The sequence below is a fragment of the Microtus oregoni genome, unplaced genomic scaffold (assembly GCF_018167655.1).
Source record: "Microtus oregoni isolate MIOR12 unplaced genomic scaffold, Mior012 000231F_ref0000181, whole genome shotgun sequence".
NCBI lineage: Eukaryota > Metazoa > Chordata > Mammalia > Rodentia > Cricetidae > Microtus > Microtus oregoni.
Window position 1 is genome coordinate 57,352 of NW_024544898.1, and position 25,441 is coordinate 82,792.

The 25,441-nt window shown below is 50.4% G+C and overlaps 1 protein-coding gene across 8 annotated transcripts in view; it reads left to right on the top strand.

Annotated features, from left to right (window-relative positions):
* Positions 1-25,441, top strand: part of LOC121445623 (semaphorin-4D) — a 100,875-nt gene that overhangs the window by 53,736 nt on the left and 21,698 nt on the right. For 5 of the 8 annotated variants that reach the window (XR_005973971.1, XM_041647768.1, XM_041647770.1 and 2 more), the window contains exons 3-12: positions 2,791-2,858; positions 11,813-12,132; positions 13,218-13,363; positions 14,831-14,893; positions 16,386-16,484; positions 20,965-21,058; positions 21,924-22,037; positions 22,931-23,082; positions 24,123-24,298; positions 24,387-24,543. Coding sequence is in view for 7 of the 8 variants with exons in the window: in XM_041647768.1 (XP_041503702.1) it covers positions 12,027-12,132; positions 13,218-13,363; positions 14,831-14,893; positions 16,386-16,484; positions 20,965-21,058; positions 21,924-22,037; positions 22,931-23,082; positions 24,123-24,298; positions 24,387-24,543 (1,107 nt within the window). In the remaining variant the exon portion in view is untranslated. The remainder of the gene's footprint in view (positions 1-2,790; positions 2,859-11,812; positions 12,133-13,217; positions 13,364-14,830; positions 14,894-16,385; positions 16,485-20,964; positions 21,059-21,923; positions 22,038-22,930; positions 23,083-24,122; positions 24,299-24,386; positions 24,544-25,441) is intronic. The other 3 variants (XM_041647765.1, XM_041647766.1, XM_041647767.1) reach the window with 1 other exon arrangement.

Here is a 25,441-nt window from a genome sequence, read left to right on the forward strand (position 1 = left end):
CTTAGACTTCGCACGTGCTAGGCAAGCGTTCCACCTCCTGAGCAACATCCAGCCTCAGACCAGACTCTTAAAATGCTTCTGGTACACTTACTTAAAGCAGATGCAGCCACACTCTGCTCTTTTGTGTGTGGCTGGGCCATCTCAGGGAGGCCTTTTTGACAGGCTGCATGAGTGCCACCCAGGTAACAATCAGCAGCTCCATCTTCGGTGGGTGCCATGCTCAGGATGAAGCTCCTCACATAGATCAACCTCAGACCCTCAAACCTCCAGATGAGGCAGTGACCGTCTGAGGCAGCTGCTGTTTGGGTCACCGCTGTTTGTTAGCTTGTCTTCTGAAGGGAGAAACAGGCCCAGAGAGCCCCAGCAACTTCCTTAAGGCCAGCTTGAAGGAGCCAGACTTTGGTAGTTTCGACTTTAGGGCCTGTTGATCCAATTACTTCTGCTGGGAATGCGGGGCCACCCTAGCTTCTGTCCTAGAGGCGAGAGAAAGGCAGACTTCTCTGGCTTCTGAAAATGGAAAGCCTTTTTCTCCTTGTCCTTTATCCTGCAAGCCACCAGTAGGTGCTGTGTTGAGGAGGCTAAGGTGCCATCGTATACCCACGCAGGGGGAGTCCATGGCAGGCTGACTGGAGCGCGAGAACTAATTATATCTTGTGTGGTTTTGTGTTGAGGAAGCAGAAGAAAACGGTCTGAGTAAACGGTGAGCACACACTGGAGGCCCGGCGCTTGAGCTGTTGCTGCTGCAGCCAGAGCAGGCGTGACTTGAGTTTGGGGTCTGGCTGGGGTCAGAGACCGGATAGGGACTTGGGAACCTTGGTGGGCAGGAAATGGGCACAAACAGTGGGTCCAGCTGTCAGAGGCCATGTATTAGAGGGACACAGAAACCTCTAGGGATAAGGGTCAACACTGCCATCCCTGCCCTGCAACAGAGGTGATGAGCTCTGATCAGGCCATATGGAGCAGCCCTGGCTGTTCCCTCATTCACGAAATGACAAGGTTCCTCCATTCATAAAGTGGCAAACATACAGAAGGCCTCCCCAAAGGGACTCTTTCCATTTCATAATTCTAGGCCTTCACGTTGCTCTCTAAGCCTTCCTCTCCTGTGTAAATCACTTCCTTTGTCTCCCTAAATTGTTCTCTGTCCTGACCCCGGGAGACTGCCCCCTCTTGCTACTCCTGTGACAGGAGAGGACCATTTGAGTGGGTCACCTTGTGTCACTGGCAAAATCCCACTGGGAGTGGCTTAGGATTCAGCAGGCTAGGGAAGCCCCTGGACTGGGCTCAGTCTGGCCCACTCCTGAGCCCTGCAGATTCCTCCAACACTCGGCCTCCAGCCGTCCACAGCGTGGATGTTGTCCCTCTGTGACTGCTGGCACCGAGTCACTAGGTTCAGGGAACCTGTTTGGAGGGCTCTGTCCCTGATGCTTATGGATGTACTAAAGAAGCCAGTCCTCACTCTACAGAGGCTACTTGTTTCTGGTTAGCTTTAAAACTACCACGAAAGAAAAGAGAGGGGCTGAGGTGCGGCTCAGAGGTGGACTGTTGACCTAGTGTGAACCGGACTCTGGGTTCTGTCCCAGCAACCCCTGAAACCAAACAAACAGACAAGGGGCGAGCACCCATTTAATTCTTGTGACTATGTCATCTGTAGTTTCTTTTTGTTGTTGTTGTTGTTGTTTCCTTGGGAAGATGAGAAGGATACAAATTTGAAATAAAGTTGCTTGCTGCCTACCTCAGTTACCGGAATTGGATCCCTGGGTCCCATATGGTAGACAGAGAGGCCAACTCCTACAAGTTGTCCTTGAACTTCCACATGTGCTGTGGGCGAGTGTGCCCCCCCCCATATACACACACACACACAACAAATACAGTATAATTGGAGTTTTTAAAAATCTGAAAAGAATAAAGCAATTACATTATTTTTGTTTTTGAGCCTGGGTCTCATGCAGTCCAGGCTGGCCTTGAATTCCCTCTGCAGCCAAAGATGACTTTGAATTCCTGATCATCCTGTCTCTGCCTTGCGGGTGATTACGGACTTGTACCACTATGCCCAGTTTATACAGTGTTAGGGACAGGGCCCAGGGCCATTTGCATGCTAGGTAAGCTTGCTAACTGAGCCTGGTGATTCTTTCTCCAGTGAACGGACTCTGCTCTCTGTGACAGGCGGTGTGCACATACATGGCTTCTGTTACTCAAAAGTGGCTGAGGCGCCAGGGTGTAGTGACATACCCCTGAAGTCTCCACAGTGGGGAGGCTGAAACAAGAAAACACTGAATTTGAAGCTAGTCTGGGCAACAGAGCAGCAACCTGGTGAACATTAATCTATTAAAATTTATTTATTCTTATTTTATGTGCATTGGTGGTTTGCCTGCATATATGTCTGTGTGAGGGTGTCAGATCCCCTGGAACTTGAGCCACAGACAGTTGTGAGCTGCCATCTGAGTGCTGGGGATTGAACCCCAGTCCTCTGGAAGAGCAGCCAATGCTCTAAACCTCAGAGCCATCTCTCCGATTTTTTTTTTTTTTTTGAGAAGGAAAAAGAAAGAAAGGAGAAGTGGTAGTGTGTGGTGGTGAGGCCAGCGCCAGCCGACCCAGACTGCACTTCCCCTTTGCTGGCTACCCAGCACCTCACTTCCTTTGAAGTGTACAAGTCGCGTAGGTCCTGGGGAGAAAGGTCATCTGCCTGGGGCCCTAAGTTGAAGCAGAAATTTGTTTCAGTACCTGGAAGCCAAGCTGAGCATGAGGGTGGAGGACCTGGAGACTTGACTCTTGGTTTCTCAATACTTTCAGAGCAATCTTCCTGAAGATTCCGTTCTGTAAGTGCCAAGACTGACCCCAGAGACCCACGCACGGTACAGGTAAATCATTTTGTGTTTGATTTGTATGCCCAGGTTAGCAACTGATACGGTCTAGAAGCCTCCGTTGGCTCTAATGGACAGTTAGATACCTTGTTGCTCTGTGGAGCCAAGGCTGAGACACGGCTGCCATCCCTCAGGGCAGCATGGGGCTTTGATGCTGGCCACTGATGCCCCAGATGGACTTCCCTTCCCTTTCTCATGTGTCCTCCAACTCCCATCCCTTCTGGGTTGTGACTGCTAATGGCATGATGCCCCTGTGTGCACCCCGTGTGTGCTTTCTCTTCTTTTCTGGGGTGTAGAAAAGACACGTGGCCATGTCCCTGTGTCCATGACCCTGTGTGTTTACGGCTCCACATCTGTGTGCCTGTATCTCCCATATGGTGGTGCTTGCCTGTGTATTTGTGAGTGTGGGTCCTGTGTCAGTTGTCTCTGTGTGTCTGTCTCTGTATGTTGACCAGCACGTCCTCTCCACATGGTATGGGCTACAGCACCCACACTGGCGTTCGCCTTCCTGCCGTGGGAAGGCACAGCACCGGAAGAGGGCTCCTGATGGCACTCGACCCAGGATTTGTGATGCATTTTAACTGGACAAAGCTAAGAGAAATAACCAGAAAGTGTGTAAAACCCATCGTCCCTCATCCTTCTCCTCTTCCTCAGTGCACTGTGACATAAGTAACAGCCTTGCTTCTTCCTCAGAGACAGCCTGGCCGGGCTGTGGTGAGGAGGGAAGCCCTCACTAGGGGTGTGGATGCTGGTTATACACACGTATAGCATGGATATCTGGGTGCATTGGGGCAGAGACTACTTACGTGAGTCCAGGCACGTGCATGCATGCCATGGCTTGCCAGTGGAGGTCAGAGGATAACTTTCACAGTTGGTTCTCTCTTTCCACTGTGGGTACCAGGGATTGTACTCGGGTTGTCAGGCTTGCATGGCAAGCATCTTTACTCACTGAGCCGCCTCACTGGCCCGAGACCTCATTATTCCTCAGGAAGTCTAAGTTTGCACTGGGCTCCAAGCATTGTCTTGCTGCTTCTCCTTCTTCTTGTCCTCCTTCTCTTCCTCCTTTTGACTGACCATTTGTCTTTGAATTTTGTTGGTCTCTGAAATGTTTCTCGGGTTCTTTAGTTATGAGGAATTTGAAAGTATGGGCAATTTCATGCACTGAGTGCCACATTAAATAGTAAGAGCCCCGGTCCCAATGAGTACCAGCCTCAGAGGTAAGTGTCTGTCTCTGTGCAGACCAACACTTCCTCTCAACAGTATGGGTCACTCCCATGCCGACCTACACCTTCCTCGGAATGCAGTGGAGGTATGCAGCAGGCACAGTATGACCCAGGCACACCCACCCTGGTCTCTGACTGTGCACTGTCTTCCTAGGTGTACCTGCTGGCGTGTTCCAGTCAAGGAACCAGTGACAGTTTCTGCAGTCCAAATAATATATAGTAGGTTCTTGTCCTCACTGTTCATAGTGCTGCATCCCGAAGCCCCCAGGGGGGCAGAATGTTGCCATGGCTTAATTTCTGTTGTCCCTTCCCCCCAAAAGATCCTTTGTCCTCCAACCAGCAGCACTGGCTGGGGAGACTCGGGACACATTGTGGCATTTCAGTTTACATTTCTTTAGAGGAGTCAGACACCATGGTGCCATTCATGCAGCTAGAGAACATTCTATAAGAAAGGAGCCTTAAAAAGGCAAATGAGGTGCTCTGTAGCATCGTTGACGGAAGTTTCCTTTCTCTCACCACTGTCTTTGACCTCCTGAGTAAGTACTCTCTGCTAGTATATCTGGTACTGGCCTCTCCAGGCTGGGTTTTACTATTAATTGGCTCTCCGTTGTAAGCAGCATGGCAGTCTCAGTTCTGTGGGCTGCTGCCCAGGATCGAGCCACTGTCGATTCAGTGTCTGGCGAGGGCTCGCTCCTGACTGTCCATCATGCCTGGTGGAAAGGGAGAGGGAGATAGTTTTGTGGAGCATCCTCAGGAGGGCCATCCTCATGACCTCATAACCTCGAAAAGACCTCACCCACCTTGGTCTCCGTCACTCTGGGAGTTGGGACTCCACACGGGAATTTAGGATGTCACAGTAACATTCACGGTGGCAGCTGAAGGTTACCCAGGGCCAGAGGCTGGGACTGACCAGCCACTGCACAGACCTGTACTGTCTCTGGGATCCAGGACCAATACGTGGAGTCCTGAGGGATTGTGAGGCCAGGATTGTACTTCTTGAGCCTGAGGAGGTGACAGAATGCCACCCTCATGCCACAAAACCTGTAGGAAGAGATGGTGTCAGGATCTGTCAGAAGTTTAAGCCACATTGTACTAATAGCATGCCATCCTTCAGGTCTCTGCAGGTGGCCGCTAGTCCCCCATGGAACCCCACCTCACTCCTGGCTCTACCTCCTCCTTAGTTTGCGCCCTGTCTCCGCTGCTGGTTGGTAGGCGCCGTGGCCATCACGCTCCACGCTCTGCTTTGCATGCTGGCTTCCCTTCCAGCACAGCACCCACCCACTTAGTGCTCAGGTTTGGGGCGTGAGCTGGGAGGGGTAAGAGCCCATTTGAGGCATTATCTGAGTCTTGCCTGCTCACGTGGCTTGAGACTGAGTGTTGACCTAGATGGTGAGGCCCAGCTGCTCCCACTAGCTGTGCCTTGCCAGGTTACTACAGTAGAGCACGCCCCTGCCAGCTGGAGATCTTGGCTCTGGGGATATGCCCCGGGGCCTGGGAACACCAAAGCTGGGACAACAGCTTTGTGTTAGACAGCTATTCAGGAGCTCCTGGACCCCTCCTGTAACTCTCAAGGGACAGGTCCTCTGTAATTCAGTGTTCGGACTAGTGACATCAGCATCTCTGGGGTGCCAGCATTGTGGGGGTGGAGTGCCTGGCGAGTGGCTGGCAGGGAGTGGTTGGAGGGCCGCACCCAGAGGGGGGGAAGGTGTGACTAGGTTCTCCTCTGTCCTGTGGCAGCCAGTTTCACCTTCTTGTCTAAGCAAATGAGCAGGTAGGAAGTAGACAGAGCAGGCTCCTGTGGCCAGTGTCTCCGTGGGGTTGGAGTTCAGGGGACATTTTACTTTACCACAGCCATTTAGGATCCCCTGTTGTATTTGCTGTGGTGCCCAGGAGGATGCTTAAAAGTCTTTGTGCCGGGCTGGAAAGATGGCTCAGCGGTTAAGAGCACTGACTGTTCTTCCAGAGGACCTGAGTTCAATTCCCAGCACCCACATGGTGGCTCACAACCATCTGTAATGAGATCTGGTGCCCTCTGGCCTGCAGGCATACATGGAGGCAGACTTTCTATACATAATAAATAAATAAAATCTTAAAAAAAAAGTCTTTGTGCCATCTTGTCACTATTGGTATCTCCTAAGATGCAGTGTGTATACACACACACACACACACACACCTAGGTGCATATCTGCAGATGCATGCACACACAGACATATAGTCATACGTGTTTACACGCATCTGCAGATATAGATATGTGTGCATATGTGTATGCATGCACTTGTGTGCATGTTATGTACAGAGATACACATTTAACTTGGCATTTGCAGGTGTGGCCATGTACATGAGTGTGTACATGATGTGCACAGATTTGCATGCACAGTGTATGCACTTGGGCACAAACACATACACACAGTGCTCTCAAGGTTATATTAATGGTCCCAGACCTGAACTGTGTGCTCACCACTCTTTAATCTTGCTCTGGCTGGGGGTTGTTCCTGTTTTCAGTTGCAGCCCCTGCTGAGATTTTCAGGGTTCCCTGGAGGTGGAGAGCTGCCTTCTGACAGCCCAGGCAGGCTGCTGGAGAGACTGCAGCTCTTTCTCCTGGATTTCCAGTAGGCAGGTCTTCCTTCTCAGTGTGGTAAATGGGCTCCTCGTGACCCTGTCTTTACTGGGATGTCAGGCCCTCTTCTGAGACAATTCACTGTCACTGCCGAAAGCAGGAGGGCCTCAGCTGTCAGTGGGAGACTTCAGCTTCCCCTGAGGGAAAGGTGTTACATCCGTTTGTTTAAATTTAAACTCAGAGAGCAAGGTCCTGAACTTGGCATTCAAGGATGACTGGAGCTTTCCTGGGAGGCACCAAGGTGGCCTGTCTGTGTGGGAGTGGCAGTCGCTTTGTTTAAAGTGAGTTTTAAATTACACCAAACAGTGAGTGGTGTAGAGGGGAAAAAAGGAAAAGGAGGGGGGGTCAGACCCGACAGCCCTCCTCCTCCCCTTCCTTTTCCACTTCTCTGTCCCCCATCCCCCTAGGCTCTGGCTGGTCCCTGGGGTGTGTTTTAATTTAAGAGCATCAGGGTTTCGACAAGGCTGTGGCCCTCTAGTGTCTGCCCATAAAATAACTGTGCTCCGCATTGTGGGGTTGGGTCTACAGGGCAGGAGCTGCTGCCACGGTGGGCTTGGCTGAGCATGTCCTGTGCTTCTGTAAGCAGTGTCAGGATCAGCCCAGGGTGGAGATGTTTGAGGACCATGGTGAGCCCCACACTTCCTACTGTCTTTACAGTTAGTCAGGGTTGCCAGAGGAGTTGCTTCTGGCTGCCACTGAAGGCCAGAATGGTAGTGTCAGATCCCTGGAACTGGATTTCAGATGGTTGCGAGATGCCGTGTAGGTCCTGGGATTGAAACCCAGGTTCTCTATCTAAGAGCAGCAACTGCTCTTGACGGCTGAACCGCCTCTCGAGTCCTAGCTGATGCGTTTTGTAAAGCTTATATCCAAGCGCAGCCCTGGTCAGGCTGATTACCCTGGAGCAGTGAGGAGCTTCCGTTATTCCAGCCACTTGGTATTTTCCTTCAAATTTGTGTTAGCTTGTGTCCTGTCTTTCCCATTCCAGGGACTGTACTGGGGCACAAACTGAGGCTCCTGCTCTCTGCCCCTTATCTTGCACCTCTGCCCCTCTCCCACCCTCCCAATGAGTTCCTCCCCTGCCCCAACACTCCCCTTTAGAGACTGAGACTGCACATGAGGCCATGGTAGGGTATATTGATTACATTTTCACTGTAGACAAATCTCTCTTCCCCTGGAGCTCTAATTGCTCCATTTCAAATGTGTTTGGTAATAATTCATTCTTAGACTGTAGGAAGATGCAGGCGCAGAGCCTTAGCTGTGGTGTTAGGGACCAGCCTCCTTGATGTCACTCTGCAGGTCATGGAGTGCGAACCTTATTTGTTTATTTATTTATTTGTTCATTCATTTGTTTGTTCATTTATTCATTTATTTTGGGGGTGTTGAGACAGTTTTGCTATAGCAGGCAGGAAGGTGGGGCAATCAGACTAGGAGAATTCTGGAAAGAAGAAAGACAGAGATGCCATCACCAGCCAGACACAGAGGAAGCAAGATGAGAATGCGTACTGAGAAAAGGTACCAAGCCACATGGCTCAACATAGATGAAAATTATGGGTTAATTTAAGTTGTAAGAGCTAGTTAATAATAAGCCTGAGCTAAAGGACCAAACAGTTTATAATTAATATAAGCCTATGTATGTTTCTTTGGGACTGAACGGCTGTGGCACCAGGTGTGAAAGAAACTTCTGTCTACAGGGTTTTTCTGTGTAATAGCCTTAGCTGTCCTGGAACTAGCTTTTGTAGACCAGGCTGGCCTTGAACTCACAGAGATCCTCCTGTCTCTGCCTCCTGAGTGGTGGGATTAAAGGCATGCACTACCACCACCCAGCTCTGAGATCCTTATTTTTATGTTCATAGAATGGCTGTTAGAGCTCCAGACATCAACTCTGAGTTCCAGGTAGGAGCATGAAGATGAGCTTAGGGTCAGAAATGCTATTGTTAGCCAATTTTGTAGAATTGTTTCTAGTAATTTCCACTTATATATCTTTGGTAGAACCAGGGCTACTTAGAAATGTGTTGAACTGGGCGTTCTGCCCACCTAGGAACATTTAGGATCCTGTTACCTAGAATGAAGCAGGAAGCATCAGAGGCAGGGCGGGTGAGCATGCTGAGAGGAAGGGAAGGGGAAAGCTGCTGAGCTTGAGGAGGGCAGATGGACTGGGAAGGAGGTGCACCCAAGACAGGCTTACAGGTTGGGTGGCCGTCATCTCCATGGATCCAGACAGTGGATGGGGCTGGAGGTGGGTGAGCATGCTGTAGTGGCCAGTGCCTTCCTGGGTCTCCCATCCTTTGTGTCTTACTGAGGTGAGGGTTTCATCTTGGGGCTCAGGGATATGTGTGTCCTGTGATACTCACAGCTCTGGGAAGGGGGAAGTTGGGGTTTTGAAGTCCTGTGCTGCTTCTGAAGGTAAACTTTAGGGGGGCCTCTTTATCACCCTACACAACACGCACATCTCTGTGTCTCCCAGTTAGGGGTCTGTCTCTTTGTAGTGTCTGAATTATCTCCTGTCCTTTGTCATAGTGGAGCGTCCTTACAAACAGCATGCGTGTTCATCAGCTACCAGGTTGAGGGCACTGTGCTGTGTCTGGTGTGGACCCAAGCGCTCCTCTTTACCCCTTGTTTTGGGCTCTGCACAGGATCTGTGTTTCACAGTTCGCAGCTGGACAACTTCTTTCTCTGTGTCTGGTCCCCTGCACCCCACTCCTTCCTCCAGGATTTTATATAAACTTAAGCAAGTACTCTGCTACTAAACATTTGATTAACTAGTTCAATTAATTAAATTCTGAGCCAGGGCCTCCCTGTGCAATCTTGGCAGTCCTGGAACTCACCATGTAAACAGAGACCTGCCTGCCTATTCCCCCAGAGTGCTGGGATTAAAGGTGTGTGCCACCACATCCAATACTCCTTTTCGTTTGTCTATTTGAGACAGGGTTTCACTTGTAGCCCTGGCTGACCTGGAACTCACTATGTAGACTGAACTGGCCATGAACTCACCGAGCAACCCGTCTCTGCATTATGATTTAAGGCCTGTGTACTTTTTTTACTTTTGTGTTCAACTTTTACTTTTGGAAGAACTGCCTTCTTTCCTTTCTTCTTTCTGTTTGTATTTTTAAATTTTATTTCAGTCCAGGTCTTACGTAGCACAGGCTGGCCTCAAGCTATGTAGCTAAGGATGGCCCTGAACTTTCCTTTCTTCTGCCTCCACCTGCTGCTGCATCAACATGCCTGGATTTATGAAGTGCTGGGGCTTGAACTCAGAAGTTTGTACATGATAGGCAAACACTCTAACAATGGAAATACACACCCAGCCCTTGAAGGGAGGCAGGCAGCAGAGTGGCACGTGACCCCTACCTTCATGACCTTGGCTGATGACCTCATAGGCTGTCACCTGGGACCCTCACAGCTGGAACCGTGTGCACACAGATCAGAGGACCTCCTGCCTGTCACAGCTCCCTTGCCCTGGCCATCTCCAGTTTCTACAAAGCACAGGGCCTTCTGGGCTTAGACCCTTATGTTGCAGCAGCTCTGGACCCAGAGGGTGTTCAGGATCAGGGTGTGTGGCTGTCCTGGCTTTCAGCCCTTTCATCAGCAGTGTGGGTGCTCAGCTTTGGAGGGAACTGGCCCTGCTTTAGAGTGCTCGTGACTTGTACCCCAGCAACTCACATCTCCATTCCTTATTCTTGCAGGAGAATGGGCTCTTGCTAGGCAGGGTGTACTGTGGACTTGCTCAGCAGAACCCAGATTTCACAATTGTGTTTCCCAGCTGCTGCCTCAGTTCTTGGCTTTCTGCTCCTCTGGTTGGATGAGGATAGGATTCACCCCCTTGGTGCTGAGCTGCTGTGAATCTGTAGGGTAGGGCTAGGTCTGGGCCGACCCCTGTTCTGTGACACCACACCCTATAACTGGAGTCTTTTGTGTGTCTCCTATAATTGCTTGTGAGCTATAGCAACCAGTCACTTGAGGAAAAGATCAGCTGTGGTGGCCTAGAATATTCCACTCCTTGGAGGAAGGAGGGGTTCAGGCTATTCTGGCTTGAGGACGCTTATAAATGTGTTGGGATGGAGGCCAGACAGCCTCTCTGGGCTGCACTTGAGGACAGGACAGAGGGCTGGATAGAGATGTAGGAGCAGCTGGCCCTACCCTCTGTGGGAGACAGGGGAGGCCTGGCAGGCAGGTAGATGCTGTGCCAGCCTTGGGTCCACGTCTGGGAACTGTTGTGCCCTGTCATCTCCTGCTGGCCACACTCAAAGGTGCAGCCTACCTGTGTAGCAGGGCAGCCGTTGTGACACAGTTTGGTGTGTTGGGCTCTGGTGGGCAGGGCCAACAGGCTCAGAAACAGAGTCTGATGTGTGCTGAGCCTCAGGCCTGGCTGGGGTAGGTGAGGACAGGGTCAGGCTCAAGAGCCTCGTGGCCACGATTCCACCAAACACCAAAACCTGTTTTTCTGTTCCTTGTTTGGACAAATCAGAGTTAATTGCTGCTGTTTCCATGGTAATTAACTTCTTCCCAGTGAGGCAGGAAGAGCTCTTTTAGCCTCCTGGGTTGGCTGTGTGTCCTCTGTGGAAGCCAGCTACTCCTGCAAAATGAGGCCCTGAGGGCATGTTTTCATAGGTATAAAGGTTAGTATGTGTGCTCACATACTGTGTGTATCTGGGCACATGCGTTTGTGTGTATTTACGGCTACATGCACGTTTGTGCATCTGCCCACACGTGTGCACTCTTGCATGTGTTCTCAGGCATGCACCTTGACACCGCAGACTTGTGATGTCTGATAATTTTTCTGGGTTAGCATGTCAGAAATTGGGAAGTGAGCCTCCCAGGGAACTGAAACTCGACTTGTTCCTTTCATTTGTGGCTTATCGCCACACGACTGGCTTTCCCTCTAGCTGCGTATCTCAGATCACAGCCCACCTTGGTAGGTCCATCTTGGTGTGTTTAGCCTTGTGTCTCTGCAAGGTCTGCCTGTCTGGCGGCACCACAGATTTTTGAATGCCCTCATGTCCCTCAGCAGACAGATTCAGACAGGATAGGCAGTGGGAAGGGATGGGGAGGGGGATGACCGAGAACCTGCTGGAGCTGCTGTGACCTGTAGCCTTTCTTTCCTTCTTTTGCAGGTTGGAAGGGAACACCAGTAACCTTTGGCATGAGGTGGTGACGGTGGCCACCGCTAACCTGGCATGTGGGGACTCGGGAACCCTACCACTCATGGACTTCAGTCTGTGCTGCTGGCCCCAGCCCTGGGGCTCTGAGAAGTCCCTGCTGTCACACCACAGCTGCCTGCTGCCATCTCTGTGTGTCCACTGCTGAAGGACTCGGTGGCCCCTGCCCATGAGGATGTGTGCACTCATTAGGGGGCTATTCCTGGCCCTGATGGTAGTGTTGGGGACAGTGGTGGCCTATGCGCCTGTGCCTCGGATCACCTGGGAGCATGGAGGTGAGTTCTAAAGCTGTGAGGGCTAATGGCTCTGGAGGGCATGGAGATGCATGCTTTGGATGCTTGGTGGAGTCGGTCAGGGTGGGCTTACGTCGCTGGGATGTCTGAAGAAGGATGCGTGCGAGCAGGAAGCCCTGCTGGCTGCTTCAGGCCCCGTGGCAGGTGCCAAACTTTTAGTCAGCACCTCAGCAGTTCACAGTTTAATGCCTGCTGACTAGAGGCACCTGAGCTGCGCTGCTGAGATTAGCTAAGCCACAGAGGTCTTCAGGTCAGACTTCCAGGAGGGGGCACACAGGCTGACAGCATTCCAGGGAGGGATCAGAGGGCTGGGAAGCAAAGTGCAATAAGATTGCCCAACTTGCCGGGCAGTGATGGCACACGCCTTTAATCCCAGCACTCAGGAGGCAGAAGCAGGCAGATTTCTGTGAGTTAAGAGCCAGCCTGGTCTGCAGAGCGAGTTCCAAGACAGGTTCCAAAGGCTACATAGAGAAACCCTGTCTCTACACCACCCCCCCTCGAAAAAAAAAGAATGCTCAACTCTGAAGCCACCTGGACATGTGGAATACTTCCTTATAGGCAAGTTAATGCCAGCTCATAATGTCAAACTAAGTAACACAGTACATACTGAGAGTCCCCACTCTCAGGAGGCAGAAGCAGGAGGATCGTGAGTTCCAGGCCAGCCTGGGCCACACAGTGAGCCTCTAAGAAAACCAGGACTGCTTGTGTCCTTCCTGTGTTACCGCGTTCCTAAAACTGCTGCAGGAGCAAAAAGAATGTCCCTTGTCTCTGGAAGTTATGGGCATGACAGGAAATTGTTGAGGAGAGACATGTGTCCACCCATCTTGACTTTTTTTTGAGGGGGTGGTGGGGAAAAAATATGGGTCCTGCACATACTAGACAGAATTGTTGTTGTTGAGGGTTTCAAGTAAGTAAGTTTCCTGAGGACTACTCCATGGTGTAGCAGTGTGACACAGTTGGCTGTGTGACCAGGTTGCTGCTGACCCCGAGGGGTGAGACCAGGGTACGTGCAGGCCAAGCAGTGATTCCTTGACTTTTGTTTCCCTTCCCTTCTCTGCTGCCCACAGAGGTAGGCCTGATGCAGTTTCATGAGCCAGGCATCTTTAACTACTCGGCCTTGCTGATGAGTGAGGACAAAGACACTCTGTACGTGGGCGCCCGGGAAGCTGTCTTCGCACTGAACGCGCTGGACATCTCTGAGAAGCGACATGAGGTAGGTCCAGCGCCCTTCCTGCCTGCCCCAGGGGCTCCCTTCTGCCCATACCTCTATACAGATCTGGCTCAGGACTCTACCAGCAAGGTCACCCAAGAAAAATCTAGACTGTTTCTGTGTCTGATTTTGTTGTATATACATGGTCACCCTTAAAAGGATGAGAGAGTAACGGGGGCTGAAAATGACTGAAATTCATTCTATAGATGTATAAAACTGTCAAAGGAAAAAGTCAGGTTGAGAAGGGGCCGAAGGGATGGCTCAGCAGGTAAGGCACATGCTGCCAAGCCAGGTGACTTGAGTTCAACCCCCTGGACATGCGTGGTAGAGAGAACCAAGTCACACAAGCAGTCCTCTGACCTCCCTCCACATATGTGCTGTGGCACATGCACAGCCATACCTACATGTAATTAAAATGTAATAAGCATGTTTAGGGTTAAAAAAAAGAACTGGTGTGTGTGTGTGTGTGTGTGTGCGCGCGCGCGCTGGAGGGATGACTCAGTCATTAAGAGCGCTCGTTGCTCTTCCACAGGACCCAGGCTTAATTCCCAGCACCCAACCAACAACTGTCCATAACTCCAAGGTCTGCCACCCTCACATAGACACACATGCAGGCAAAACACCAAGGCAAATAAAAAAAAATTAAAAAAAAAAGAAGAAGAAGCCAGACAGTGGTGGCGCACACCTTTAATCCCAGCACTTGGGAGGCAGAGGCAGAAGTATCTCTGTGAGTTTGAGGCCAGACTGGTCTACAAAGCAAGTTCCAGGACAGTCAGGGCTGTTATACAGAGAAACCTTGTCTCCAAAACAAAACACAAAAGAACAAATGAAAGCCCCGTTTTGGGGTGTAACTGAATCGGTTACTGTTTTGTTCTGAGTGTGTGTCGCGGTGAGTCATAGGACATCCTTAGGTGTCTTTCCTCGGGTGCCGTCCACTTTTCAAATTTTGTTATGTTGAGACATGGTCCCGCGACTGGTCTGGAGCTTGTCAAGTAGACTGGCAGCCAGCAAGCCACAGGGACACTCCTGTCTCTGCCTTCCCAGAGTTGGGACTGCCAGTGTATGACCCCACCCACACCTGGGATACCAGTGTACATTGCCACACTTGGCCTTTTCACATGGATTCTAGGCATCAAATTCACGTCCTTATGCATCACTGCAAACACTTCCCGCATGGAGCCATCTCCCCAGCACTCTGCTGTTCCTCTGGAGCAAGTCTGAAGGCTGTGTTATCCTGCTAGTTTGCGGATGATGGTCACAGAGCATCAGGAAGCCCTGGGGATGACTCTGGCCTCAGCATCTGCCTGATTTTTGTCCCTCTTCTCGGTCTGACTTTATTCTGGCTGCGAATCTCTATGCTGAGTTGTGTTGTGTGCTTTCTGTTGCTGTCTGTTTTGTCCCAGCGGTTCCTTCTCAGGGGAGGCTGCAGTGAATGGGGCTCTCATGCATCCTTGCATTCCTCCCTCACAGGTGTATTGGAAGGTCTCTGAAGACAAAAAAGCAAAGTGCGCAGAGAAGGGGAAATCAAAGCAGGTAATTGTGGGTCACAAAGAACCCGCGTGCACATTTCTTAGGATTTGTATCCTTTCAAGGACCACGGCTTCTCTCTACATGCCCGCCGGGTAGCATGTGATTCTGCTGGGCTCAGTCCTCTTGTCTCAACACATCTGCCCCCCTCTGCCCCCACCCGAACCCCATGTCAGGATTAGTGCTCTCGGGGCAGGCACTGGAGAGGCTTTTTCAAATGGCCTGGCCTTGTGAGTACCTGCCCACTAGTACCTAATGTAAAATTGGCTACCCCTTTCCACCCCCCATGTTTCTGGGTTCCCCTGCACCCACTGAGGTCTGAGAAGTGACAGGGGTTTGGTTGGCTGTTTTGTTTGGTTGGTTTTGGGGTTTGGGGTTTTTTGTTTTTATATATCAGTGTGGTGCCCATTCAGGGAGACTGGGCCTTGGATCCCTTTTCTCAGGCGCTCTGGGTACCCACCTGTGCCCACCCTGGTGCCCTGCAGATGCTTCAGATGTTCTTAGACCACAAGAGCTAGGTTGTCCCTGATGGTGGTCATGAAGGCTGAGTGATGGCAGAGTTTATCAGTTGTGGACTGATTTCAAAACAAAGATTAAAAGAAAAAAATAACCCTCTAATTTTTTTTTTTTAAATTAAACTTCCTTGGTTAAATGTGAACTGAACACTTACACTGCCGTACTGGTCTCTAACTGCAGTGTTAACTCAGGAACTAAGAGGCGGGCAGGCATTATGATGGGCTCGCTGTTGTGCAGGCAATCTGTGTAGCCGAGTGAGCTGCCTTGTACTGCTACATGTAGGGACCCACAATGAACTTGGTAGGGAGCCCTCCTCTCAATGATTCCCCATCCATTTGAAAACAGTTATTGTAAAAAAGAAAGAAAGAACAACTTTCCCTCTTTGACATAATTTCAGGCTATAGCCCATATAATCTGAGCGCTGTTCTGCTAAAATAGCACATGGGTTGCAAACCGTCATCTTTGTTTTCCCACCGGGCCCTCAGGGATGCGCAGCTGGCCGTACCCTCGGGTTTAGCCTTTTTTTCTGACTTCTACTAGTCGCTATTTCTAGTTCTGTGCTGGCGGGAGTGTAGGGTGGGGTCCCCAAAAGAGCAGAAGGAGTCTGTACAGTGTCTGCTTCGGTGATATGGGCACCAAAATGAATGGTGTGCTTAGCAAGGGTAAATACATTGCCATCTGTCGTGGGCACCCTGGTACAATTTGAGGTCAGCTCTTGTTTGGTCTTGGCTTTGTTTGGTCAACAGATACTGACTGAGCATCTTATTAGGGACAGAGCTAAAGTCATGCCTGGCACTTGAACTGCCTGTGGACAGTTCGCATTGAAGAGCCTGGCTCACTGTGCAGTGTGCCCCATCTATGGGCACAGACAGAGCAGCCTGAGTAGAGAAGAGGGCAGGGCAGTGGGTGACTGGCCTTCACCATGGGGACATGCAGGTTCTTTGGTGGCTGCCTGTTGATTGTGTGTGTGTTTCCCTTGCAGACAGAATGCCTCAACTACATCCGGGTGTTGCAGCCACTCAGCACCACCTCCCTCTATGTGTGTGGGACCAATGCGTTCCAACCCACCTGTGACCACCTGGTAAGGCCCCAACACGTCCCTCTTATCATGTGCTCACACACCAGCCTGGCCAGGGATGAAAGGAGAGCCAGACTCTCCTGTTCTCTCTGCAAGCCGTATGGACCAAGAACACACAGTCAGACTTCCTACAGCAAGCAGCCCTCAGCCCTGTTCCCCCTGATCAGGGGCTGTGTGCTCCACAGGCTAATCTACAGTAGCCATACTTGCAGTGTGGGATAAATGAATTTATTAAGTACATGGCAAGACAGCATAAAAAGATAATTACCAAGAGATAGATACCAAAATATCAAATTGAGTGTGTAAAATGCCCCTCAGAAATCAAGGAGGTCTCATTAAGGCAGCCTGTTGGAGCTCCCAGTAGACAGAGCCCTGATCACAGCATCACAGAGCCCTGGGCGAGGCTTCTAAATAAAAGAACAAATAGCAGCAGAGAGACTATGTCATCAGATAAAGAGCTTACAAACCGAGGGAGTTGGCAGTCACTTCTGCCCGCCCCGCACTGTAGGCACTTTTATATCATGAGATAAATAATAGTAAAACCTCTTTTGTAAACGATTCACCTTCTAGCTGCTCTCAAGGGCTTAGTGTTCTTGGGTGTTCTTCATAGTGTTCTTACTCTTGGGTTCTTTGCTGTTCTCTCCCCTCTGTCACAGGGTTGAGGAACAGCCCATCCCCAGACAAAAGCGAAAAGCCTGCTTGGGTCTGCAAGGGGGAGGTACAGCCCTGCTTCCAGAGACAGCTGCTCTGTGTGCTCGAGCAGCCTATGGGAGTTTACAAATACACTGTATATTACAAATCCCTCACCTTTGCCCTTGCCGTGACCAAATATTCAACAAAAGACAACTTAAGGGAAGAAGGCTTTACCTTGGCTCACACTTTAAGGGAATAGACAGCATCTCAGAAAAACAGAAGGCAGACAGGGATAAGAAGTAGGGGTGCCCCCCCCAGAAACTGACTTCCTCTAGTAGGTATTACTTCTACAACCTCCCCCACCATAGTGCCACCTGGAAACAAACCCATGAGCCCGTGGGAGACATTTTATAAATAAACCATAACAAATATGAATGAAACATACTATATGGTTTTCCTCTCTTTGCTGGGCATAGCTCCAAAAATCTCCACTGGATGACAAAACCTTGGCTCTTACTAAACCTTAGTCTGTGTTCTGATGACCATGAAGCTCGGCATTTGAGGAACGGTAGCATGTACCATGAGGGTCTGCTGAACATGGGGGAGTGACCACCCTGGAGGGACAGGGCAAGGAAAGGAGGCAGGAGACTTAGTTCATTGCTCTGCTGCAGTTGGCTGCAGATGACTGGAACCACAGATGGGGGAAGAATCCAAAATGAAAAGCTTCATTCACCTAAACCCTCAATTAGCTGAAATTCAAAACCTGTTCCCAGTTATAGTTCAGCTAGAGGCTAGGCATGCTAGCATACAAGAGATATTGGATTTTGATCCCCAGCACCAAACATATACTTATATAAACATAGACCATATACATATCCACCATACATACAGAACACACACACACATACACACACACACAGAGTCAGACATATAACCAGACAAAACACAGACTCATTAGACATTCACTTAGGCAGCTAGGGGTGGTGAGGCAAACCAGAAATCTCCAGCACTTTTGGGAAACTCCTGAGTATGGGGTCAGCCTGGGTTATAAGATAAAGCTCAAAAGATTCTCTCCAAAGGAAAAAAAAATATCAAGAGAGAATTGAGAATCTGAATACTGTATAGCTGTCTGGGGGAGAGAGCCACTGCACAGGTTTACCCGACCGACTGTATTCTCTGATGCAAAAAATATTAGCACTGTGTGTGTGTGTGTGTGTCTGTGTGTTCTGTGTATATGGTGTATGTGTATGTTCTGGGATGTAAAGGCCCTTGGTCCTCAAAGATAGACATCTTAAGTAGAAAACAAGGAAAGCAGACAGAAAGGAGGAAAAGAAGAGAGTGGTGTAGTAGAGATGTCTTCACATTGGCACCTCCTGACTAAACCTTCATTGGTCTAGCTGGAAGTGTCAGCAGTATGGTTTACACGCCAAAGCAATACCTGGGTATGGGGTAAGGGAATAGAATGCTTGGTTTAAAACTAGACTAGGAAATTCTAACTTAAAAAAGAAAAGAAAAAGAGAAAAGCTCCAACCTCCAGCACAGTCCACCCCTGTGGCTTTTTGTGCGCCTGGACCACACTGTACCATGTGCCATTTTTTGCATGTGTGTAGCTATTCATATTTGTAATTGTGTGAGTGTGTGTACACTTGATAAAGTGTGATCCTTGGTTCCCATAGGCCTTTGCAAGAATCTCTTAAGAACGGGGGCATCTGGTCAGATGGTACTGGTGCACACCTTTAATCCCAGCACTAGGGAGGCAGAGGCAGGAGAATCTCTGAGTTTGAAGCCAACCTGGACTACACAGAGTCCAGGACAGCCAGGGCTACACAGAGAAACTCTAACTTGGAAGAAACAAAATAAAATAAACAAAAATTGGGGACATTTTCCTGCACAACTGAATTCATTATTGTAGCTAAGAAAGCATAGTGGTTGTTAGTCCCCTCCATCTTTCTCCCCTGTGCAATAGATCAGAGCGGGCATAGGCCAATAGCCTCCAGGCATCCCTGTGAGGTTTGATGACAGATGTGTATTATTATCTGGGCCACGCTGTCACCCCAGCTCATACTTCCTAACCTGATTGGTGACCTTTACTGCTTTTACTGGACCATTGGGCATGACAGCCATTCTTACCTGTGAGGCCCTGTGTGCTTGCTGGCCTGTGGCTTCCAGCCAGCTGTTTCTGGCAGGGCTGGTAGCTCCTGACTGGTGGACAACACTGCTCCTCAACCTCTCCAGTCTGTTAGGTGTACAGTGCCTGCCCCCTGTGAGTTTCCTAACACTCCTGAAGTGCTGGCAGGTTGCCCTGTGAAGTGGCTCGTGTCTCTTCTGTTTTTCATCCGCTGTACTCTTCTGTAATCAGAAGTGGAAATACCTTATCATCACTTGTGGGCATTTCCCCCAGTTTGTCACGTTTTCCCTGTATGAGAACATTCTGATTCATTTGTATTAATGTTTGGATGTATCTGTTTTTTTCCTTGTATGTGTCCTGTTTCTTGTTTTATGTTTGCCAACTTGTCAGAAGTTAGAGTTATCTGAGAAGGAACCAAGGTTGAGAAGATACCTCCCTCAGGTTGGCCTATAGGCAAGCCTCGAGAGTATTTTATTAGTGATTGATATGGGAGGCCCAGACCACTGTGGTGTGTGAGAAAGCAGGCTGAGCAAGTCACCAGGAGCAAGCAGTATTCCTCCATGGCCTCTGCTGTGTCTTTCCCCCAGCCAGAATTTAAGGGTTCATGCTTTTAGTAACACCAGTTTGCTGTATAATCCCACCTGCCTTGGTGATCTGGCTGAGGCAAACACAGACTCTTCTATTCCTGTCTTTTGTTTGTTTATTTATTTGTTTGAGACAGGGTTTCTCTATGTAGCCCTGGCTACCCTGGAACTTTCTTTGTAGACCAGGCTGACCTCTGACTCAAGGGATCCACTTGCCTCTGCCTCCCGAGTGCTGGGATTAAAGGTGTGTCCACCCACTCCCTGCTTTTATTTGAATCTTAACTAGTAATGAATATCACACAGCATATGACAACTATAAGTGTATGCATATGTATGGCTATAGCATAAATACAGCTTAAAGAGGCTGAGGTTTCAGAACTGGGCTTGGAGAGTCTGTGTTGATTTCACATGAGACCAGTGCTGGGAAGAAGCTGCTGCAGTCAAGTGTTTGAGAGCAAAGCAGGAGAGACTGGCTCCGGTACATACCAGGTGATAGTTTGGTGTGGAGGGCCAACCATCACAGTGTTAGATGCCCATTGCTTCCTGGGGCCAGATGGGGAGGTTACACCTTCTCCTGGGGTCTGCTTTCCCAGGCGTTCTTAATGCAAATGTATGCCCTGACTCTCAACTTCCTCCCGATGGGGTCACAGGGTGGCTCCCTTTTCTCTTCCCAGGAATAAGTTGCTTATCACTTTGTTTTGGGTGGATGCTGTGGTGTTCAGGTCCAGCCATGTAAATGGAATCTCCTAGGGCAAGATGCAGCCTGGAAACCGTTGTTTTATAGGATATGATGGGGCAGCTTAGAGCACGCCATGGCCTATGTTGTTGTAGCAAACTTGGTTTTGCCTTTAGTAATCAGAATGGATCCTGATGCTGCTGGGAGTGGATGAACAGAGGTGAGGATTCCATGGTTTTTGTCTGGTTTGTGTTGCCCATTTAGTAGTGTGGTTGAGCAAGCTGAGACTCTGTGATGCGGCCCAGGTTCTCTCATACGCTTGAGATGTATTTCAGGCATCACTGCTCCCAGTGCTGGACCCACATGGTCAGGGTGCATTTGCTCCCCACTTTTGTACTTCATGGTGTAAGCACATGTCCTCAGCATCCAAAGGTCAGATGTTTTCTTTTTCTTCCACTGTAGAACTTGACGTCCTTCAAGTTTCTGGGAAAAAATGAAGACGGCAAAGGAAGATGCCCTTTCGACCCTGCCCACAGCTACACGTCAGTCATGGTTGGTGAGTCCTGCCTTTGGGGCTCCTGCACTTTCTGAGTTTGTGGTGGCCCACCTGGGACACTCACTAGCTCCTCTCACAGAAGGTGAGCGCCCCCCTGCACAGGCCCCTCAGTATGAGTTTTGGAGCTCATCATTCAGGCTCCACTGCCGTATCCCATGTGCACACCACCTAGATGCTCCTGGGGCCGTGGCGCCTCCTGCTGTGGTCTTGCATGTCAGAGGCGAGTGGGTATGTGCTGTTGTATGGGACAGTTCCCCTGGGATCTGACAGCCAGCTTCAATCTTCACCATCAGTGTACAATAGCCAGGGAACTTTGTAAGACATTCAGTACTGTATTATAAAACAGGCATCGTGTGAGGTGGCCACAGTCGTGCTCAGAGTGTGTTTAAAGTAGGGGAGGCTGGCCCATGCTGCCTGGCGGTATGGGTGCCTCGGCATCTCTTTGGACTTAAAGTGCTTCCTACTTAGGATGGCTTTCCAAGGTGTCGAACGCTGAGGAGTGTCCTTTTCAGCTGTGGGAATTCTCATTGGTGGTTAGCTATCCTATGACCCTTTAACCTAGAAAAACTTAATTAAATGTGACGACTGTGGTTGTCCTGGTAAAAGAAAAAAATGTTGATGTAGGAAGCAGAAAGGCATCACAGGAGTCAGGGAGGCCTCTTTCTCCGAGGGATTAATGAGGGTATAAATAGATCATGGTAGCCTGGTGAGGTATGATACCTGGTGGAGGTGGGAGCATAAGGCTTGCTTATAGGCCAGCCTGGGCTAATGTCGAGGTCTTATGCTGAACAATCGTCCCCAGCCTCCTCCATAGGCAGAAGGACTGACTGGGTTTCCCCGCTCTACTCCCTTTTCCCCACTGCAGGGGGAGAGCTCTACTCTGGGACATCGTATAATTTCTTGGGCAGCGAACCCATCATTTCTAGAAACTCCTCCCATAGCCCCCTGAGGACAGAATATGCCATCCCGTGGCTCAATGGTAAGAAATGTGTGCTGCTAGCCTCATGGGTGTGCCATCTCATTTTTCCTCTGCCTGTCCCCACACCATGGGGAACAGGGTGGGTGGGGTTGGGGACTGTGGCTCATGTCGGATCCTAGGCAGTAGAAACTCTGTGGAACTGCTCAGGACCCTTAAAACAATCTGCTAGATTTGTTTTAAATCTGTTTTCTGTCGCACCCCTACCCTTCACACACACCCCCCCCAAATCAATTTGGGAATCTTTAATGAAGCTCTGATGGGAAGAAAGCAGACATAGGGTTCGAGGTGTGGTCAGTTTCCAGTGTGATGTGAAAGGGGGAGCCTCTGGGGTCAGGGCAGGTGTATTTAGATGTTATATTACTGAGAGACAAGCATGTCTGCTGTCTGACTTTAGGGTGTAGATGATGGGGGTGGCTACTTGTGGGTCTTTTCTTGGGGATGCTGGCCAGTGAGATCATGATCTTTTTGAATGCGGCCCCTTGATCTGGAGTCAGACCCCGGGGTCTGAATATGTAGGAGACAACCAGTTCCTCCTTGGAGTAGGACGTCCCCAGGACTCAGAGTCTTGGTATCCCTCCAGTGGCTGACATTGGCTGATCTGGCTCTTGTTTAAGTCATCAGATGCTCGCTGGCTCTGCAGCCCAGCTCAGTAGGAGGCCCCCCTGACTTCCTCTGTAGCACCCTCCGTGCACCGCGCTGAAGCGGAGGAGGGAGGCGGGCAGCTTCCAGGTCTGGAGTTTACTAGTGTGACATGTGCACCGTATAGATATCCTAGAAGGGACGCCTCCAGCCCCTAAGGCTGCACTGGCCAGCCTGGGACATGGTGGGGAGCAGGTAGAGAGGTGGCAAGGTGGCTTTGTGTACAGGGCCGATCCTGTGATACTGCTCTGCAGAGCCTAGCTTCGTCTTTGCGGACGTGATCCAGCAAAGCCCAGACGGTGCGGAGGGTGAAGATGAGAAGGTCTACTTCTTCTTCACGGAGGTGTCTGTGGAGTACGAGTTTGTTTTCAAGTTGATGATCCCGCGAGTCGCCAGGGTGTGCAAGGTGAGTGCTTTGCCCTCTCCCCAGGCCCAGTTCCCACCCATAGTCCCAGACAGGTGCTGCTATTCCAAGATTCCTATCTCTGGGAATCGAGGCTCAGTGGGAGATGGAATAATGACCGGTGATTAAAGTGGCAGAGCCGTATGGATGCTTTCTCTCTTAAGACTCTAAGGAGGATTGGGAAGGTGGGGTAGTGGTTAAAATTCTTGCCACAAAGGCAAAAGGACCAGAGTTCTGATCTCCAGAATCCATGTAAATGGATTGCAGGTGGACCCCTGTAATGCCAGCCTGGAACAGGTCTGATAGAGGGACTCCCCTCATCAGCAAGCTCTGAGTTTGATTGAGAGGCCTTGTCTCAAAGAATAAGGTGGAAGATTTCTATTACCAACCTCAGGCCTCCAAATGCACCCACACGTGAATCCATATGGAGGCGCACCACACGTGCACATACATGAAAGGAAAAAAAATTGAAGGGGGAGAAGAAAGCACTAACCCTTTCCATGTGTGTGACTAATCACGGGTAATTGAAATTACAGGAGACAAGGCCAGGAAGGGAGCAAGTGGTTCTCTCCAGCCCTGAGTCGTCTGCAGTTCATAAACTGCCTCTCGGTCATTGGCTCACTCAAAATGAAAAACATCTAGAACTTTGTCTAGAATCAGGCAGGCGGAGGGGACGTGAAAGGGTCTCTCAGTGGTGCGCTCACATGCCCCCATGGTCTGCCTGGGTCGGGGTCTGTGATGGGAAGGAGGCCACCCATCACTTGCCCAGCTCTTACATGCTCCTTTGTGGGTCACAGCTCAGAAAGCTGCGGGAGCCAAGTCCAGTAGCACTTGTGTGACACTTGGGGTGACAGATGTGGTTGTTTTGGTTGTCACTGAATGTGTCTGTTTTGTGTTCTGTGATCCCAGCCCACGTGGCAGTACCACTGCGCTTACGGCTGCAGCAGACTTGGGCTAGCCTGGTGGGTGGGGCATATGAACTGGCTGTTTGTGTGGCTGGCCATCTGTGCTGCCCCTACCACGCACTGTCTCTGGCATTCCAGGGAGACCAGGGCGGCCTTCGGACTTTGCAGAAGAAGTGGACCTCCTTCCTAAAGGCCAGGCTGATCTGCTCCAGGCCAGACAGTGGCCTGGTCTTCAACGTACTGCAAGATGTCTTTGTGCTGCGGGCCCCAGGCCTCAAGGAGCCTGTGATCTATGCCGTCTTCACCCCACAGTTGTAAGTTAGTTCCCTCGGCAGTTGGGGGCTGCCCCCCTCCCCGTGATGACCTGCTACCCTCCTGACACTCACGGTTTCCCCATCACAGGAACAATGTGGGTCTGTCAGCGGTTTGTGCCTATTCCCTGGCCACGGTGGAGGCAGTCTTCTCCCGTGGAAAATACATGCAGAGTGCCACGGTGGAGCAATCTCACACCAAATGGGTGCGCTACAATGGCCCGGTGCCCACTCCCCGGCCTGGAGCGGTAAGCAGGGTTCCTGGCTCCAGGGAGGGCTTATCTTCCCTTTGGGTCTCCGGCCCCAAGCGTGTGACTGCAGATTCCCGAGCTTCCTTGCAGCCGGTTGCATGGCAACAGGAGTCTCTGCACTGGGCCGAGTGCTGCTGGGCCTGGGGTTGAAGAGTGAGGCTTGTTCTTTTCTGATCTCTTGCACGTGAACAGGGCTCACCGCATGCTGCCCAAATGAGAGAGTACCACTGGCCTGGGTTCTTTTGAGAAACTGACATTGCACAATGGCAGGCTCACTCGATTTCCCGATTTCTACAAAGAAACCTCGCTTGTCAGCAGAGCCTAGGCTATATCCTGAGGCAGCCTGTTCGTTAGACAACAGGCATCACGTTCTGGCCTCCTAAATATAGTAAATTTAAAGCAAAGGAAATTCTAGGATTGCCTGCACATTGTCGCCATGTGGTGAATGGGTGTGTGGGGGTGGCTTTTAGATAGTGCCCTATCTGGCTCTTGACGCTCTCCCCAGGGCCAGCTTCTCTGTGGGTGGCTCCCCCCCCCCCCCCCCGGGTTAATCTGGTGGGGTGCAGTGTTCACTGAAACATGGCTAAGGAGCTGGGACAAAGAAAAAAAATTCCAGCCCCTTTTCCTTTTGTGCTACTTAGAATTTGGTTTCCCCTTCCCCCCCCCCCACCTCTCCCCGTGTGCATGTACGTGTGTACGTGTTAAACAATATTTAGCATGCTCTCTTCTCGCGAGTGTTCTGAATTGGAAAGGTTTGCTGAGTGTTTTCATTGACACCTTATTCCTCTGTTGCTCTAAGACAGTTATGTCATGTGGCTGTGCCTTAAAACCACTGCTCCTGTCCCCGGAGGTCACCTCAGCCCTGTTCCTCTTTGGAGAAGTGTGACTGTGGCCC